Source organism: Bos indicus x Bos taurus, chromosome 22, assembly GCF_003369695.1.
Source record: "Bos indicus x Bos taurus breed Angus x Brahman F1 hybrid chromosome 22, Bos_hybrid_MaternalHap_v2.0, whole genome shotgun sequence".
Taxonomy (NCBI): domain Eukaryota; kingdom Metazoa; phylum Chordata; class Mammalia; order Artiodactyla; family Bovidae; genus Bos; species Bos indicus x Bos taurus.
This window is the reverse complement of record NC_040097.1, coordinates 28,958,446-28,977,457: the sequence shown is the minus strand read 5'-3', so window position 1 is coordinate 28,977,457 and position 19,012 is coordinate 28,958,446. Positions and strand designations below refer to the sequence as shown.

At 43.9% G+C, this 19,012-nt stretch overlaps 1 protein-coding gene across 6 annotated transcripts in view; it reads right to left on the bottom strand.

Moving 5' to 3' along the window:
• Positions 1–9,739, bottom strand: part of MITF (melanocyte inducing transcription factor) — a 228,773-nt gene extending 219,034 nt beyond the window's left edge. For 2 of the 6 annotated variants that reach the window (XM_027523870.1, XM_027523871.1), the window contains exon 1: positions 9,474–9,688. In XM_027523870.1, the coding sequence (XP_027379671.1) occupies positions 9,474–9,577 (104 nt within the window). In that variant the 5' untranslated portion in view covers positions 9,578–9,688. Of the gene's footprint in view, positions 1–9,473 lie in introns of all 6 variants that reach the window. The other 4 variants (XM_027523880.1, XM_027523873.1, XM_027523872.1 and 1 more) reach the window with 3 other exon arrangements.
• Positions 9,740–19,012: the final 9,273 nt, after the last annotated feature.

Here is a 19,012-nt window from a genome sequence, read left to right as displayed (position 1 = left end):
CCCTTCATCAAGTTTCCAATCTCCAGTTAAAAAATTAATGTATGTTTTTTAGAACCAGTTAATATTCAGGAACGTATCACAGAAAAGGTACCAAAGTAAGTACAGCATTCCTGTCTATTTTATCCTGATCTGATATACAACCTCAACCACTGGGCTCAATAACATTTCTCTGCCTCAAATCTTCTTCCAGTGGAAGCAAGTTAAGCTTCCCAGAAAGAAAACCTATCCTACAAAAGCTACACATGGTCCCATCAGTGGGGACGACCACCCTTCCCATCGGCTCTTGACCTTGCGGGAAAGTAGGGGAATGTGTGTGAATGTGTCAGCAAGTTCTCCCACTCGGGGGTGGGGGTGGCAAGGGCGCAGGCCACAGAAGCCTTCCTGAAATTGCTCAATAGCCCACAATTTTCTTATAGAAAGACACCATTCTACCAGTGCCTTCCCTAAAATTTCAACTTACCACGTTCGGATTTAAAACATTTGCTCCCACGCAACCCAAGACCCTTTTCCCGTGGACACCTGAATCAAAGAACACACTACTGTAATTTGAATGCTTTGAAGATTTCTTTCGTAAAGGAGTGAATTAAAACATGCCATTGCCTATGGATGTCAACTCTGATGGAAGCTGGAAGTGGTGCGTGGGAGGAGAGGCTTCTTCTTTTACTTTCTGCACGAACACTGACATTTTCACATCAGTGTAGACAGGAAGCATGTGACCCAGGGGCTGAAAACAGCCCTGGGAGTCAGGAGTTCTACGTGGGTCATTTCTTTGTGGTGTGCGTGTGTATTTGCTAAAATCAATCTCAGGCTTTACTTTTTAATCCTAGGTGACATGGCCCTCTCCTTTGCACCAAAATGCAGCCAAAAACTGTTCCTAAACATAAAGGAAGTATGGCCAGACCAGAATGATTTCAATGCAACAAAAGTGAAATGAGCAAGGGGACAATTCAAGTAAGACGATCCTGGAAGAAAGGAAGGATAATAAAAATACCAAGACCCATCTCCATGTTTAGTCCAGGGGTAGATTTGTAAAGACAAGCATAAATCTCTGACTCCCTGGACATTAGAAAAACATTTAAGACTTAGTTATAAACACTTATTTATGGTGAAGATGAATGCCTGCATGTCTTTCTCCATTGTTCATATATTACCTCTTTTCATGCATTACCTTTCATCTTCACAGCAGCCTTGCAAGGTAGTTTTCACTCCATCTTACAGAGGAGGGAACTCAGACCCAGAGAGGTTGGTGAGCTTGTCCAAAGTCACACAGCTAGCGAATGGCAGCACCAAGATCTGCACTTTTAACTCAGACATTTGGTGCCTGCAAATCACTTCCTCTATGAGGTCATTTCTAAAGACCCATCCAATAAAGCACTTCTTTCCCAGGCACTCTATATCAATAACATTCTATTTCGTTTTCCTAGCATGAAAACTTGTCTTATTCATCTATTTGCATCATTATCAGCTTATACCCCCCACCTCCAAGATGAGAGCACCATGCTAGCAGGGACCTAGTCTGTCTGATTCTACTTTTGATTCCCTACACCAGCAAAGAGCTGTCATACGATAAGCACTTATAAATAAGTGTTGTAAAGAAGGGGAGAAATGAGGTAGGTACAGGAAAGAAAAAAAACAAACAATTCCATGTCCCTCTGACCCCAAAGTTATACTGCCTTTGCTGAAAGCGACCGAGTGACGTTTGAGAAATGACCTGGGGAGGACAACAGGGGCTCACGACTTTGGGGTATCATTTACTTCCTGGTGAGTCTTTCTCTCACCATGTCTCCACTTCCTGAAGCACTGCATTCCTCTCAGCCTGCCCTGGTTCAACCTCTGTGCGAACACTCCAAAGGTGTATGTCTTTAACCTTCACAGCATGCATGAAAGGCCACAGGAAGGAGGATGCAGCAAAGAAAGAAGGTGGCCATGTTTAAGACCAGACCTAGAGACACAAGCAGCCTGGTCCCCAGTCCTTCGGAACAGAAATAGGGTGTGGGTGTTTCAACAGAGATCCCAGATCTGCCCGCTGGTCCTCTCGCCCTCAGCTGGCTCAGGAAAGATACAGCCTTCATGGCTTGCTGTGATTCCTTGCCCTCAAGTACACACTGTTCACCAGACTCACAAAAACCTCCTTATAAACTCTACATTTGTCTTTACAATATGAAAAGCTTGGGCAACTACAGTGACTATCTCCGACCCGCCTTCCTGACTGTTTTCTCCAAATAATGCATATTTGGAGATGAGTCAAACATATTTTTATAATTTACTTTGATGAGACAGACCTAACAGCAAAGTACATTTTATACTTAAAACACACACACAAAACAAATGAAACTCTTGCTTACCGTCCGTGAAAAATGACCAAAAAAAAAAATTTAGCCAAATTTTTCTCCTATTATTTATCCTAATACTGCCAGTTCTGAAACAAAGCAGTTGGAAGGGGAAATTTAGTAACTTTGATTTGTCCCAAGATACATTTTTTTACACTGAGGTCCTATTCCTGACAGTAAGCACATGTGACCTGTTCTAAAAAAAGGATATTTTCCACTTCTTGCACAACTGGAGCAGATATAAACATCAGCCTGTGCAAACGGCACTGCAGAACTCAAAGGGAATTAAACACACACACACATACACACACTTAAATAATTCTATAAATAGCAGTACTCGGGAAAAGGAAATCTCCAATAACACACAAAACCAACACTTAGAATCCCACTTTAATCAAGTTTTCCATCTAATCATACCATACAAGCAATTTGCATAATAAGATCTGAACATCTGCCAGGTTAACGTACTTCAATCTTGTCTATTTTGCTTCAGATACATAATTCTGCACTTGCTTTAGTGCTGTGATGAGGAGGGGGGAAATTGCAATCATGGTAAAATAGAAGAGAAGAAATTAATATTACTAGCATGTGCTAGGCACGCTACAAAGCACATTTACACATGTTATCTCCGTTTTAAAACTTCCACCAATCCTAAGAAGACACTTCTATAGATTCCACTTCACAGGTAAAGAAATTAAGAGTCCAGGAGGCTAAGAGTCTAGTTGTGAACACACACACATCAGTTAAGTAGCAAAGCCACGGGCACTGTGCTTAATTAAGCATGGCTACTTCTGAACCTGTCTATGTGGATCCAGTCTCTGCCACCCCAGGTGCCCACAGAGCAAGAGAAAGAGCTGGGACTCTGGTGACAAGTATAAAGGCAGGAATGTATCTGGGGGTGCAGTGGTTAAGACTCCATGCTTCCAATGCAGAGGGTGCAAGTTTAATCCCTGAACGGGGAGCTAAGATGGAAGCAATATTATAACAAATTCATTAAAGACTTTAAAAATGGTTCATAGCAAAAAAAAAAAAAAAAAAAAAAGATCATGCCTTCCAAGGCATGTAACATTTTATTTAATGTTATAAATAACTATGCTTTGAGTATTGCTTGACATTCAATGCCAAAATTGAATACCCTTATTTACTGACAAAACTCCACCCCAGTTTCCCTTCCTCTATTACATTCCCATGGCTCATGCCCCTGGTTATCACACTCCGTCCTGTATGTTTGGCTGGATCTGTGTGTTCCCTTCCCTCCCGCTGCAGAGGTGAGTTTTGGAGAAGACGCAGCACAGGCAGGCCCCATGCCTTTCACAGGGCAGCCCAGAGTAGGGCACTGGAGCCCAGGACCAGAGCCAGAACCAGGCCCACCTAATCGTGATGCCTTGGTTTCCTTCTCTGTAAAATGTCAACAGCAAAAATACAAGCACCCAAGGTAGAAGTGAGACTTAACTGAGTTAACAGAAGTAAAATACCCAGAATCATTCCTGGCATGTAGTAAGGACTGCATGTTACTTGTTTTTAAAATTATAATCCACAACATTATTGTTCTTATTTATTATTATCATCTCAAGCAGTTAGTGCAAGTTAACACATGTAAAACCACTTAGGACAGGGGCTGGCACACAGTGCGGCCTCAGTAAATGTTAACAGCGTTCATTGGTATGAATTCGCAGGTACTCAACAGATATGTGTAGAATATGAATCTGTATGTATGTGATGATGCCACCGATGTTCTGTTTTTGTTTTTTTCTTAAACCAGCATAAAGAAACTGTTAAGGACTGCATCAAAATTATAAAACACAAAAGATTTATCTGCAGCACCTCATTAGGAGGAAAAGCAAAAAGATTTTACTAAACTTGGGATAATTTTATTGCATAACAACGCTGGCCCTTAGAGAAGAAAGCCAGAGTCAACCAAATGCAAACACATTCTGGAAGGTCAGGACTCACTGCTAAGTAATAGAGAAATAACAAGAACATCTGCTAACATTTACTGAGCACTAAATATGTGCCCAGCATCATGCTAATACTTTTCCATAGTCAATGTCACAATTAATGTCCTTAAGACCCTTAGGAGGCAGGCCCCTCAGTTGCCAGATGAAGAAACTGAGGTTAGAGGTCACCCAGCCTCCCCAAGGTCACTTAGCTTGTTAGGGACAGAAATGACAGAACAATCCTCTTAAATCTCCATGTAAAGTAATTCTCTACAGATTAGACAGAAAGAAAAATCAAGAAAACTTTCCAAAATCAATAAAAGATGGACAGTTCAGTCTTGCCAAGAATGAACAATCATTCATTTCATTTTATAAAGGAAAGGGTATTTTTAATAGGAAGATATGGGTGCATGCAAGGTTGCTTCAGTTGTATCTGACTCTTTGTGACCCTAGGAACTGTAGACCCCCGGGCTCCTCTGTCCATGGGCTTCTCCAGGGAAGAATACCAGAGTGGGTTGCCATGCCCTCTTCCAGGGGATCTTCCTGACCCTGGGATTGAATCTCTTATGTCTCCTGCCTTGGCAGGCCGGTTCTTTACTACTAGTGCCATCTGGGAAGCCCAGGAAAAATCTCAGAATAAATCCAAGAAATGGCAGTGGCTTTACATGGAAATTCATGCATGTGAGCATGAGTTGGACACAACCATCTTTTCTTTCTCATCTGAATACAAATCTGCAACAATTTCACACACCTCTCTCTGAATCAGCATCTGGGAACCATTGCTCTATCTCATCCTGCCAATATAAACCTAATACTCACTTTCATTCCCATTTCTAATTTGTGGGAAGTTAAAGAACCATTATCTAAACCATTATTAAAACTTTGAGAAGAGGAGAAACTGGAATTAGATTAAATCAATTCTGAAGTCTGTCCAGGAAAAGGGCATTAGCAGCTACAAAGCCACAGAATTTAGCACCAAGTAAATGAAACAAAAGAACTATGAACCTGAAAGATGCTAACATATTAAAAAAAATCTTTTTCGGGACCTAAAGCCCTACAGAGAGTCCCTTCCCGGAGAGGGACCCATTCAGTGGTTCCACATCTGACCCTGACCTGACTGTGCTCGTGTGTGCTATCTGGGTTCACGCTCTCATACTTGGCACCTTTCCTCTGCCACCCACCATTCACGGCTCATTTCCAGGAGAATACACCAAGGTTTCAAAAACCTTTGGGGAGGAACCAAACTGCAAACATTTCTTCAGGAGACCCTTTACTCTTGTGTGTGTCTCTCTAGGACACAGCTTCTCCAGTCGTCGTGACCAAAGTGGGGTTCCATCACCTAAATCCATTGGCTTCACATTCCTAAAGTCTAGGAGGTCTGGGTTAGGAATGAAACTGTCTTTCCTCATCAAACACTTGCACATCTAAGCCTAATCCAAATGAAGAATATATAAACTCCTCTTTGGAGACAGCACGGTGGATACCTGTTTTAAAAGGAAGGCAGCCTTAAATGCAAAAACCAGAATCAAATAGCCCATCCAGAATTAAATACAAAGGGAGAAAACAACACATAGTCAAACAACAAAACACTATTGTGCCAGGCATTGTTCTAGGCCTTTTCATCTGCAACAGGGGTGAGTCTGTGTCCCATGGACATTTGGTGGTGTCTGGACATATTTTTGGATGTCACAACTTGAGGAGGGATGCTATGGCCTTGAGCAGGTAAGCCTGCGATGCTGTTAAACATCCTGCAACGCCCAGGACAGCCCCCACAGCAAAGACCTATCCAGTCCAAAGTGTCAACAGCACTGATGATGAAACTCTGTTCTAGGTTCTGGGGGCACCACAGTAAACCAGGAAGACCCAGAAATTCCTGTCCCCTTGGACCCTGCAATTTAGTACAGAGAAACATAGCATAATTGAAACCCATTAGAAAATGATAGACTAGGTCATAATGCAAGTACTGTGGGAAAAACTGAGCAGAGCAAGGAACACAGAGTTTAGAAGGAGAGCCACAGCACAGGGCATGCTCAAGGCAGGAATGACATTTAAGGGAAGACATGAAGTCGGCTGGGGAGGGAATGAACGCTACTGCTCTCTGGACAAAGACAGAAAGTGCACTTGCTGGCCCCAGCAAGTGCAGCTTACAAAGGGCCAGAGGTGGAGAGGTCTGGAGTGTTCCGGGAATGGTGAGGAGGCTGGCTATAGCAGAGGGAGCCAGGAGAGCAGCAACAAGAGACACACACAGTCAGCGCTGACAGGGAGCCCGCCCATAAAGTGGTCTGCGTTGGACCACTTCAAGGGTCTCGAGTTCTACTGATACCAGGGAGGGTTCTGAAGAGAGAACATGATGTGATACATTTACCATGAGGTTTCTCAACCTCAGCAGTAACAATCTGGGGACAGATAATTCTTCATTTGAGACTGTCCTGAGCACTGGAGAATGCTCAGCAGCATTTCCACTCTCTACTTACTAGAGGCCAGTAGTAACTCTCATCCATTGTACCAAAAATGTCTCCAGACGTTGCTGAATGACCCCTGAGTGGGGCAAGCCACCATTCAGGTTGAAAACCAGTTTTAACATAGATATTGTGGCTCCTGTGTTGAAAAATCCACTGAGAGTCAGCAAGGATAAAGGCAGGAGAACAGGTAAGAGATAATTAGCCAGGGAGGCCAGGTGGCAGTCTGAACCAAAGTGGGAGCAGAGGAGTTGATGACAAGTAGGCAGATTCTAGGGGCATCCCTGGTGGCTCAGACGGTAAAGAATCTGGCTGTAATCCAAGAGACCCACGTTAGATCCCTGGGTTGGGAAGAGCCCCTGGAGAAGGGAATGGCAATCCACGCCAGTATTCTTGTCTGGAGAATCCAAGGGACAGAGGAGCCTGGCAGGCTACAGTCTATGGGGTCACAAAGAGTTGGACACAACTGAGCAATTAACAGTTTCTTTTTTAGGAGGATTCTAGACATATCTTCAACTCCAAAAGACAATCCAGAAAATACAACTGATAGACAAGGCAGTTGCAGCCATCTTCCCCTTCTGATTTCAACTTTTTCCAACCAAGATTACAAGAAGGGAGGTCCCAGTCAAAGACTTAAGACAAAAAGCCACAAGGAGGGGGCCCTGAACATGCAGCCCTTGCAAAGTCACACAACAGATGTCGATGACAATACATCAGACAACTGTGGAAAACTGTACTATAGGGAAATTTTGCCAACCCCATATATTTATTCACAGATTTTATTTCACTGGTTTATTTCAAAGAGCATGTGTCTGCTCCACAGACAAGTTTTACAACTTTTTTCATTTAGCCTTCCTCTGTGCACCGGTTCCATCCTGCACCTGTTTCCAGCTTCAGCGTGTGAAACCAGCGCTTCCCACATCCCCGAAATTTTCTTTACACGTGCAAGCTAGCTCCTGAGGATGCTCAACCCTTGCAAGTCTTTTTTTTTTTTTTTTGCCGACTCTTGAAAAAGAACAGGCCCCAAATCCTCCAACGTGAGTTTCATGGCATTCATTTGGGTTTTTCCAGATGGTATTTTCCTCACTCTCTCAAATTTATTTAATGTTATGTATCAGCTACCATCAAAAATGTTCCAAACAGTCCGGTTAATTCATGTCTTTCAGGACTACACACACACACACACACACACACACACACTCTCCCTCCCTCATTCTGGCCATGTAAGCATTTGCTTATAGAAGCAAAAGCAGAGACTGCTCGGTAAAACACTGGTCCCTTCAGCCGAATACAGATAAAGCCCCAATGAGCATAACCAACAATACCCTTTACACACTATTACTCCACATCCCCAACCCCCAACACACACAATCTAGGCTCACACACAAAACAGCCATTATGAAGAGAAACCACCAACTAAAGGCTGGTTTTAGGCAACTAACTACATAGGAGGTTTCCTTCCAATCTCCCTGAAGCATCTGCCAAGAGGCTGCTTCAGCCACCCAGTCGGTGTGCTCTTAGCAGTTCTTCCCCAAAGTGGATTCAGTTTGACACAGCCCTGAAGGAAACGAACCTAACTGCACAAGTACCAATCCCCCATGCCCCAGCAGCTGTGATCACACGCCTTCACTCCGGATTCAGTCCTTCCTTCACCATGATTTCTGGGCCCTCTCCCCCCATAGCCAGGCCCCTTCACCCAAACACTATTGACAGTGAGGGGCCGGCAGGAAGGTTTGAGACGGATGAAGAAGCACTGCTGAAGCTTCCAGTTCCAGCCTCATGCTACCTCACAACTGAGGGGTGGAACTAAACCCTCTCTACTCTCAGCGCCTCAACTGACCTGGAAATGTCCTGAGTGGCCACAGGACAGAGAGGAAGAAGACACCTAATCTGCTCCAAGGGACAAGTGGGAGTGGAGGCAGCGTAAGCAGTGGGCACTAGGGGTGATGCGACGCCAGACCAGCAGGTGTCTTCACTCTCCTCCCAAACAGTTTTAGAAGTGCCCGGAGAATGAAAGACGTGTCCCGGCCCAACAGCGGTCACTCGCCAAACTCCGTCTCAAAGTTGTTTTTTTTTTTCCCTCCAGGCCTGTATTTGAATGGGACCCCAAAGCCCGGGAGTTCCACCTGGACGAGGAGACACGCCCCACCCCACCTCGCACCCCGCCCCTCTCGCACAGGGGTGCCGCGGCCGGGAAGGTCAGGGGCGGGGCTCGGGAAACCTCACCTGGAGGCGGCCCGAGGTCGGCTTTCCCAAAGGGGCCCGACTCCTAAGCGGCCAACAACACATGAGCTAACTGCTTGCCTGTAACGTCGCGCTCGATCCACCGTAAGCTCTCCTCCCCCAAGTTCTCAGGCCGCTGGGATTTTCAGAAAAGGGGTTCACTCGAAACTCACCAGCGCGTCCCGGCCCGGCGCTCCTTCTCCCCCTCCTCCGCGTCGGGGCACTCCCCAGCCCCCACCCGCTCTCCGCAGCTGGTATCCCCAACTGAGGGGTCCCGTCGCCCTCGCGGGCTGTCCGGGGCTGCCCGCCGCGCCCCCAAAATGCGCTCGGGCGGAGACCCTCATTGGTGCACCCGTCCGGCCGGCACGACCCCCAACTGCGGGGGTCAGTTCGCCCTCTGCCCCGGGGCAAGGGCACGGGGTCCTTGTCCCAGAGTCCGAGCCAGCTGCTTTCCTCGCCTCAGAGTGGGAGGCAACCGGTCCCCCAGGTGCGGGCTGCGCCTCCCTCCAGCTGTCACCACTCACCTGCTCTTCAAAGGTTGACTTTTGAGTTCGTAATAGGTTTTGGGCTCTTCATGAAACTCCTCCCCGACTTCGAAATCCGGCACGATCCCCGATTCCGACTGCATGGCTCCAGCTTCCCGTCCTCGCACTGCTCCAAACTGAGAACCGAGCCCGGGGTCGGAGGGGAGGTGGCGGGGCCTGGGTCCCCCGAGCGGTGTGCCCCCAAGCCGTGCAGAGCTCAGCCCGCTGGCCCGCGCGCGGCCGCCCGCCCCGGCGCCGGGAGTTTACACTCGAACAGGGACGGGAGGGGCGGCTGCCCGGCGCCGTCTGGGATCTGTAGTCAACAGCCGGGCCGAGTATACCCGACTTGCCAGAGGAGCCGCTCGACACAAAACTACAATTCCCAGAAGGCTAAGCGAGGGCAGAGGCAACGTGGTAGACACCGCTAGTGCAACTCCTGTTTGGATTCATTGTCAATGTCAGCAGCTCCTCTCCCTTCTCTCTCTCCACTAGCTTCAAGGGTACAGACTTGACCATTTAATATTAATAAGAATGGACTCAGCTTTGTTCTCCTACCATCACTCCTCCTCCAAGCTCACACATTCGCGAGGGCACGCCAAGTCCTTATTAAAAAAAAAAAAAATAGTAAAGGGTTTTGGCACTAGAAAGTTTCAGCCTTCAAGTCTCTCTTAAATAGACTTTATATCAGGCTACATGTATTACAGCGCTGCTGCGACAAATCAACTTGTCCTCGATTTGGAACTGCGTGGAGGAACTTTCCTTCACTCTGTAAGTAAAATAGTACTGTTCTTGTGCGTCCCTTTCCTGTAACTAACTCAGTCAGGGCTTTTACAATACTCTTCATCCAGCTGAATGACTCTCTCCTTTATCCAATTAGCCACTTCTAATCCAAAGCGGCACTTGAAAGGTGCAGTTAATTTTAAAAGGCACAAAGTTACAAAACAGCATCGTCACTGTCTGCTTTTAATTTCTCAGTTGGCTGGGACTTCAAATGAAGTTGTCCTAACTTTACAGGAGTGAAGCTGTGGGGCACATAAAATGTACAAGTGTCAACTCCCCCCACCCCCACCACAGCTTCCCGGCACTCAGTTAGGTAACAGATTAACAGACACTGTTATGGCTCATTTGAACTTCCAGTCTTTCCCTCTGATTAGTTCCAGTAGGGTATTTTTCTTTCTTTTAAAAGTGTTTGGAGGTATCAGGGAGGAAGTAGAGAGTTAGAGGGTGGCTTTTAAAGTTCTAAAACCCACAGTTGAAATCCCGAGTCCTTCTCTAAAGTGCTGTGTAATCGTGAGCTTGTCACTTGATTCCTAGAAGCCTTAATTTCTTCATCTATAAAAAAGGAGATTGCAAAATCTGTTTTTTGAAGATGTTTCGAGGTCAAATGCAACAGAATGATCTGTAATCTATAAAAATGCTGCTCAATGGTCATTGTTTTATTTGCCAGATCTTGAAGATATTTCTTAGACTAACACTTCATTTGTGAGTTTGTCCTTTCAAAAGTAATAAATGATCATCCTGCGAGAAAATTCTAAGGAGGCTAGACTAATGACCGGTACCTCCCAGGAGCTGGTTGTTTGCTATTTCGCCTTGGATGAAACATCACATTAGGTCCATACCAGGAAAATATTACAGAACCTGAACACTCCCGTGGAAAATAGGCTTTTTGTGCTCATGAAATAGGATCCCAGATTCCATGATAGATACTAGTAGAAATTAGACATTAAAAGTTAAAAAAAAAAAAAGTTATTCTCTGCCAGAAAGAAGAGGAAATGTAAAACATGCAAGAAACACTGAGACTATACTTGTGGTCTCATCTTGTTTCTCAACTATAGGTGACTGGAATATGGACTTCCCTGTAGCTCAAATGGTAAAGAATCTGCCTGTAATGCAGGAGACCCAGGTTTGATCCCTGGGTTGAGAAGATCCTCTGGAGAAGGGAATAGCTTCAGAATTCTTTCCTGGAAAATCCCATGGACAGAGGAGCCTGGCGAGCTGCAGTCCGTGGGGTCTCAAAGCATTGAACATGACCGAGCAACTAACATTACTACTACTAGAAGGGGATGAATATCGTAACATAGGGGTGCTACAGGACTTTAAGAGGTATGGGCTAGAGACTCTTTATCTCTTGCACAATGACAAACTTTCTTATCTAAATATCATCCATACCTGTATTGAGAAACACTGGAATCTTCTTAATCTTTTGGTTCACTGGAAACCTTTTAATATGAGGAAAGCCACTGACCTGCTCCACAGAAAATGTGGATGAAAACAAGATTCTTGTGCCTAATTTTAGTCCGCTGACCTTCAAAGGCTATCAAGGACTTCGGGTTCAGTTCAGCTCAGTTCAATCACTCAGTCACATCCAACTCTTTGCAACCCCATGGACTGCAGCACGCCAGTCTTCCCTGTCCATCACCAATTCCCAGAGCTTACTCAAGCTCATGTCCATTGAGTCAGTGATGCCATCCAACCATCTCATCCTCTGTCATCCCCTTCTCCTCCCACCTTCAATCTTTCCCAGCATCAGGGTCTTTTCTAGTGAGTCAGTTCTTCGCATCAGGTGGCCAAAGTACTGGAGTTTCAGCTTCAGCATCAGTTCTTCCAATGAATATTCAGGACTGATTTCCTTTAGGATAGATTGGTTGGATCTCCTTGCAGTCCAAGGGACTCTCAAGAGTCTTCTCCAACACTACAGTTCAAAAGCATCAATTCTTCGGTGCTCAGCTTTCTTCATGGTCCAACTCTCACATCCATACATGACTACTAGAAAACCATAGTTTTGACTAGATGGACCTTTGTTGGCAAAGTAATGTCTCTACTTTTAATTTGCTGTCTAGGTTGATCGTAGCTTTTCTTCCAAGGAGCAAGGGTCTTTTTGAATTATAATGAAATAGTCCATTTTGTCATTATATCCCACAGTGACCTGCTAGACCTAAGGGATCAAACCCAAAAGGGAATAAACTGTCAGGAAAGCTAAGACACCTGAACTTAGCTCCAACTAAGTAAGCTTGCCCTGAGATACACACAGATAGCTTCTATTTTTTTCTCCTTCACTTTTTCTTCTGATCTCATCCTACTCAGTCCAGGAAGATGACTCTTTTCATCGCCTATGGTTGGGTTATTGATGACAGTGCCATCTGCCACCCTGTAGGAGTAGCTATGAGACTGTTCCTGACCCATCAGGGGGGCCATTTTCCTAGCCATGGTGATTCCTTGAGGGATGGACACAGTGTCCTACCGTGACTAGAAGTCCTCCTTGAGACTCTTCTTCTGGGGCATCTTGGGAAGACTGTCTGATTCTTGGAAGCACAGTGCTGGAGGGAAGGAAATCTATAGGTAGCTTATTACTTATGGCCACAAAGTAATGGCCATTTTTGATCAGCAGTGAAGCTGATAAAAAATGAGAGAAAATGAGACAAGATCAACAAAAAGAAGCAGAAACAAGCAAAACTGAGAAACAGAAAATAACAGTAACATCGTTTCAGCTCCCCATTCCAACCACATCTGAAGTCAGATATCCTTGGACTCTCAAGATACATGAACCAAATTTTTTCTTTCTTTTTGCTGTAACTGTTAAAAATGTTCAAAGTAAAAATGCACTGGTTATGAACATGGTATTCTGTTAGGTACCCAGACTACAAGAATGTATCTGACTTCCTGCCCTCAAGAGGCTCAAAGTTCAGGAGCTGAGTCAGGGCTTGTAGCACAATGAGAAGCCACACCCAAGGTGGCAAATGTTAGGGAGCAGATAAGTGGTGTGTGATTTATACTTTATATTCATTTATCCCAACAACTATTTGTGGAGCCAGCCACATTATGTGCTGGTTATGGGGGAAACAGCAGTAATGAGCCACCTGTATCCCCTGTACTCAGGATAGGGTCCCTGACTTTTTAGGAATAGGAATGAAAATGATTTCATGGATAAATAAAGTGATAGGTAAATCCTACAAGTGTCTGAAAAAGAAGCAACCACTGAAAGCAAAAAAGAGAGATGATTCTTGGAGGAGAAGTAACTAAGCTACAAAAGAAAGAAGGGGGAGGAAGGAAAGAAGGAGAAAAGAAAAGGAGGCGAGAGAGAGAGAAGGAAGGAAGAGAAAGAAAAAAAGGAAGGGAAAGAGTAAGAGAAAGAAACCTATGTATGAACTATGAAAACTACCACCAATTTCCAGGGGGAAAAAAAGAGAGAAATATGTTAATAATACCACAAAGATTCAGAAATTGAGAAATCTACAAGACATTGAGAAATCTTCAAAAAAAACAAACAGCATGAAATTAAGGGGAAGGAGGACCTGCTATAGATTTTTAAATATTTAAAAGACATATTAGATACATGAATTAAATCTAATTTTTAAAATGATTTTGGAAAAAAGAAGAGACATATCACTCAAACACATTTTGCAGGCTTTATCTGAGTTCTGATTTGAACAAAGCAAAGAAGATGATTAATAAAAAATCCAATGCAAAATTTGTGAAGCTTAGGTCTGAATATAAATTGCAACATAAATGGATTAGGAAAAGGCTGGCTGAGGTATGAAGGGCGATTTAAATGAGTTTAGGAAAGGAAATCTAATGAGTCTCAAGAATAGCTGATTGGCGTGCAGCAGTTGAAGAGCCACCAGGGTTAAGAGCTGAGCGATGAGTTTGAAGAGAGGCTTCCCCGGTGGCTCAGGTGGTAAAGAATCCCCTGCAGTATGGGAGACCTGGCTTCAGTCCCTGGGTTTGTTCCCATGGAGAAGGGAACAAGTACCCGCTGCAGTACTCTAGTACCCTGGCCTGGACAATTCCATGGACTGTGTGGTCCATCGGGTCACGGAGAGTCGGACCTGACTGAGCCACTCTCACTTTTACCTTGTTAAGAACTTCTAAAGAAAAATTATTCTGGCACTTATTAAAGAACAATAAGCCCAACGTGATTCAGGGGGACTACTGCCATAGGTGTAGGAACAACAGCAATGGGTGAGGTTTTGCAGTAGAGGAAACACATTGGGCTCAACTTCAAACACAAGAAAAGGTTGGAGATTTATATCCAAGAAACAGAATGTGTACTGGGGGTATGGAAGGTGGTCAGTGGGTAGTAAATTACTAAAAAGGTAGTATAATTCTTTGCTTAAACTGACCTAGCAGGATTCTTGCTGAAGGCAGGCTAGGTAATCAGATATTTCCTGGGGGATGCTAGGGATGAAGAAGGTGATCAGATATCGCGGTGGGGGCTGCTGGTTAAACTGACTTGACTGGATTCTTGCTAAAACTGGTCAATGCTAGTGGAAGTCCAAAAGTCAAGGTCTAACTGGGAAGAGAATTCAGAGGCAACTAAGTAAAGTTTAGTCCAGGAGAGACATTCAAAGCAAAGAAGTGCCTTTTATAGGGAATAAATGCAATATTTTGTAACAACTTTAAATGGAGTATAACTCTAAAAATTTTTAATCATTATTCTGTACTCCTGAAACTAATAAAATACTCTATAAATCAACTGTATTTCAATGGTTTAAATTAGAAAAAAAAATCGTTTAATTATTTTTTAAAAAAGAGATGCCTTTTGTAGCTCATGAGCCCCAAAGCCCCTACAGTCCAAGGAGTCGCAAGAGTTGGACACAACTTAGTGATTAAACAACCACAACCATGTTATTATTACATATTTAATTTCAAAACATATTCAGAAGAATATCATACTGAATACACCATTTCATCACATACTTTTCCCTTTCATGTAATATGAGTAGCTTTCCTTGCCCACAACATCATTTTAATGTTTTTAAAATACACTTTCCATTCAGTAAATTTGCAAGACTTTATTTTTCTAATTTCTGTATTGCTGGACTTTTAGATTATTTTCAAGTTTTCACTATTTTAGGTAATTTCACTCCTATCCAAGTAACTAAATCTTTGCTCCCATCCACAATAATTGCCTAGAAATTAAACTGCTGGGCAAAAAAGCAGGTGTGCTTTTGAAATTTTTCCAAGAGGAATCTTTTTAAAATACAAATCTCATCTTGTCTTTTCCTTATTTTAAACTTTTAGGATTCCCCACTGAATAACAACCTGGCTCTTTGACACTGGATAACTGGTGTCTATATCCTGGCTCCTCCTATTACTTCTGGACCTCCTCCGAGATCACTCCCTGACTTCCATATTAAGTAACTCCAGTGACCCCAAACTGCTGAAGTTCCTGGAATATGCCAGGCTATTTCTGTCTGGAGCAGCTTTCTCTCCCCTTTTGCCCAAGACGCTCCTTCAAGACTCAGCTTAAATGTTACCTTCTCCAGGAAGCCTTGCTCTATCCCACCAACCTTCACTAAGTTCCCAGATTGGTTTACGGGTCCCGTCCCTAAGTTTCCGAGATATGCTATCTGCTACCCAGTCCTGTAGTCATCTGCTTAACTTCTGTACACAGCTCCCACCACCCTAAAACTCCTCCTTCCTCTACTACCACCACCACCACCCACCACCACACACACCCCCAGTGTACTCCTCTCCCTGCCCAGACGATGAGCTCCCAGAACGCTGGGTCCATGCCCACAATGTTCAAAACTAACTGTTTAAAAACTGTCTAACAGTTTAAAAACTGTCTAACGCTTACTCCTTGGAAGAAAAGTTATGACCAACCTAGACAGTATATTGAAAAGCAGAGATATTACTTTGCCAACAAAGGTCTGTCCAGTCAAGGCTATGGTTTTTCCAGTGGTCATGTATGGATGCGAGAGTTGGACTGTGAAGAAACCTGAGTGCCGAAGAATTGATGCTTTTGAACTATGGTGTTGGAGAAGACTCTTGAGAGTCCCTTCGACTGCAAGGAGATCCAAACCAGTCCATTCTGAAGGAGATCAGCCTTGAGTGTTCTTTGGAAGAATTGATGCTAAAGCTGAAACTCCAGTACTTTGGCCACCTCATGCGAAGAGTTGACTCATTGGAAAAGACTCTGATGCTGGGAGGGATTGGGGGCAGGAGGAAAAGGGGACAACAGAGGATGAGATGGCTGGATGGCATCACTGACTCGATGGATGTGAGTCTGAGTGAACTCTGGGAGATGGTGATGGACAGAGAGGCCTGGTGTGCTGTGATTCATGGGGTCACAGAGTCGGACACGACTGAGCGACTGATCTGATCTGATCTGATTGAATAAATGAATGGATTAGCCATCGTGTGAAAGAAAATATGTTTTCTAACAAACATACATTGTTCCTTTTTGTAATGATAGCAAGGATATTGCAAATAAAAATAGAATTTTTAGTAGGTTTTCCACAGTGTCCATTTGTGCTTAGGCAAATATTGATGGAACAAAATAACTAATTTCTTCTCCAGCACTAATGCTCTTAGTCTGAACTGATTTATCGAAGCAGAATTTAGCCTGTATCCCAGTGGCACAGTTGATAAGGAAGTGTAGATTTCTTCATTAGAGCAACAAGCAAACACGTTTAGACTTGCTCATGGGAGATTTGGAAAAATCTGCTGGAAAATAACTGAACGAATCATATTTAGCACTCATTAAAGGAACTAAAATCAAAAATCGAAATAAGCCAAGATACATGCACATTTCCTGTTGTGAAGGTTTCTAGGGTAAACCTCAAGGGATCTGATGTTCCCAACCAAGTAAACACAAAACATTGTCACGGAGTTTTAAAAGACAAGGACTCATTTGTCAGGTTGCAGATGAAAATATATTCATCTTTATTTCCTCCAAGAACTCAGTAAGGAGTAAGGACTCAGTGTGCTGTTGCTGAACTGATGCGTCAAAAGTAGTGTGCTAAAATATCAAGCCCTGGGGATCAAAGGTCAAGTAGCTGGGGCGGGGGGGGGGGGGGGGGGGGTGCGGGGAACAGAAAACTTCCAGCCTAGGAGCAAATGAAGAAGAAGAGGTCCCTAGGGACTTATTTCTTAGAGATGAGGAAAGGAATTAATATGAATTCCATAGGGATTAATACTTGTAAAACACATAGACCAGTGGTTAGCATATGACATACTCCATACAAGACTTTTCTAAAGTAAATAAAATAACTAAATCTTTATTTCTTTATTCATTTTAAAAATATCTTTGTAGTACTTACTCTGTGCCACTCATATACTGAGAAAGACTGGTTGGTTGACTGATTCACAAAAGGTTTCCAAAGTTTGTTCAACTTAGACAAAAACAGGTTTAAATGTATACTAAACAGTGACTGTAGCCACAAAAGTAGAAGATGTTTGCTCCTTGGAAGAAAAGCTATGGCAAACCTGGACAGCATATTACAAAGCAGAGACATCACTTTGCCAACAAAGGTCCATATAGTCAAAGCTATGGTTTTTCCAGTAGTCATGTATGGATATGAGAGTTGGACCATAAAGAAGGCTGAGGGCAGAAGAAAGGACTCTTTCAAGTTGAGTTGTGGTGCTGGGGAAGACTCTTGAGAGTCCCTTGGACTGCAAAGAGATCAAACCAGTCAATCCTAAACAGAATCAATCCTGAATATTCATTGGAAGGACTGATGCTGAAGCTCCAATAATTTGGCCACCTGATGCAAAGAGCTGACTGACTGCAAAAGATTCTGATGTTGGGAAAGAATTAGGGCAAGAGGAGAAGAGGGCGACAGAGGATGAGATGTTTGGATGGCATCACTGACTCAAAGGATATGAGTTTGAGTGAATTCCAGGAGATAGTGAAGGACAGGGAAGCCTGGCGTGCTGCAGTCCATGGGGTTGCAAAGAGTCAGAAAGGACTTAGTGATGGAACAACAACAAATACTCTGACCTCCTTTTCTGCATCAGAAGGGCCACTGGCTGGCTATGATCTCTGGCTCCACCAGTAACCAGCCATGTGACCTTAAGTAAGATACCTAAAGTACCCTAATTCTCAATTTTGTTTTATGTAAAAATGGGGTGATAGTACAAAATTGGTGTTCAGTTCAGTTCAGTCACTCAGTCGTGTCCGACTCTGTGACCCCATGAATCACAGCACACCAGGCCTCCCTGTCCATCACCAACTCCCGGAGTTCACTCAAACTCATGTCCATCGAGTTGGTGATGCCATCCAGCCATCTCATCCTCTGTTGTCCCCTTCTCCTCCTGCCCCCAATCCCTCCCACCATCAGGGTCTTTTCCAATGAGTCAACTCTTCCCATGAGGTGGCCAAAGTATTGGAGTTTCAGCTTTAGCATCAATCCTTCCAATGAACACCCAGGACTGATCTCCTTTAGGATGGACTGGTTGGATCTCCTTGCAGTCCAAGGGACTCTCAAGAGTCTTCTTCAACACCACAGTTCAAAAGCATCAATTCTTCGGGGCTCAGCTTTCTTCACAGTCCAACTGTCACATCCATACATGACCACTGGAAAAACCATAGCCTTGACTGGACAGACCTTTGTTGGCAAAGTAATATCTCTGCTTTTCAATATGCTATCTAGGTTGGTCATAACTTTTCTTCCAAGGAGTAAGCGTCTTTTAATTTCATGGGTGCAGTCACCATCTGCAGTGATTTCGGAGCCCAAAAAAGTAAAGTCTGACACTGTAGTGAGAATTAAATAAGCATCAGTATAATACTCTTTGCTTTATATTGTCTGGAACTC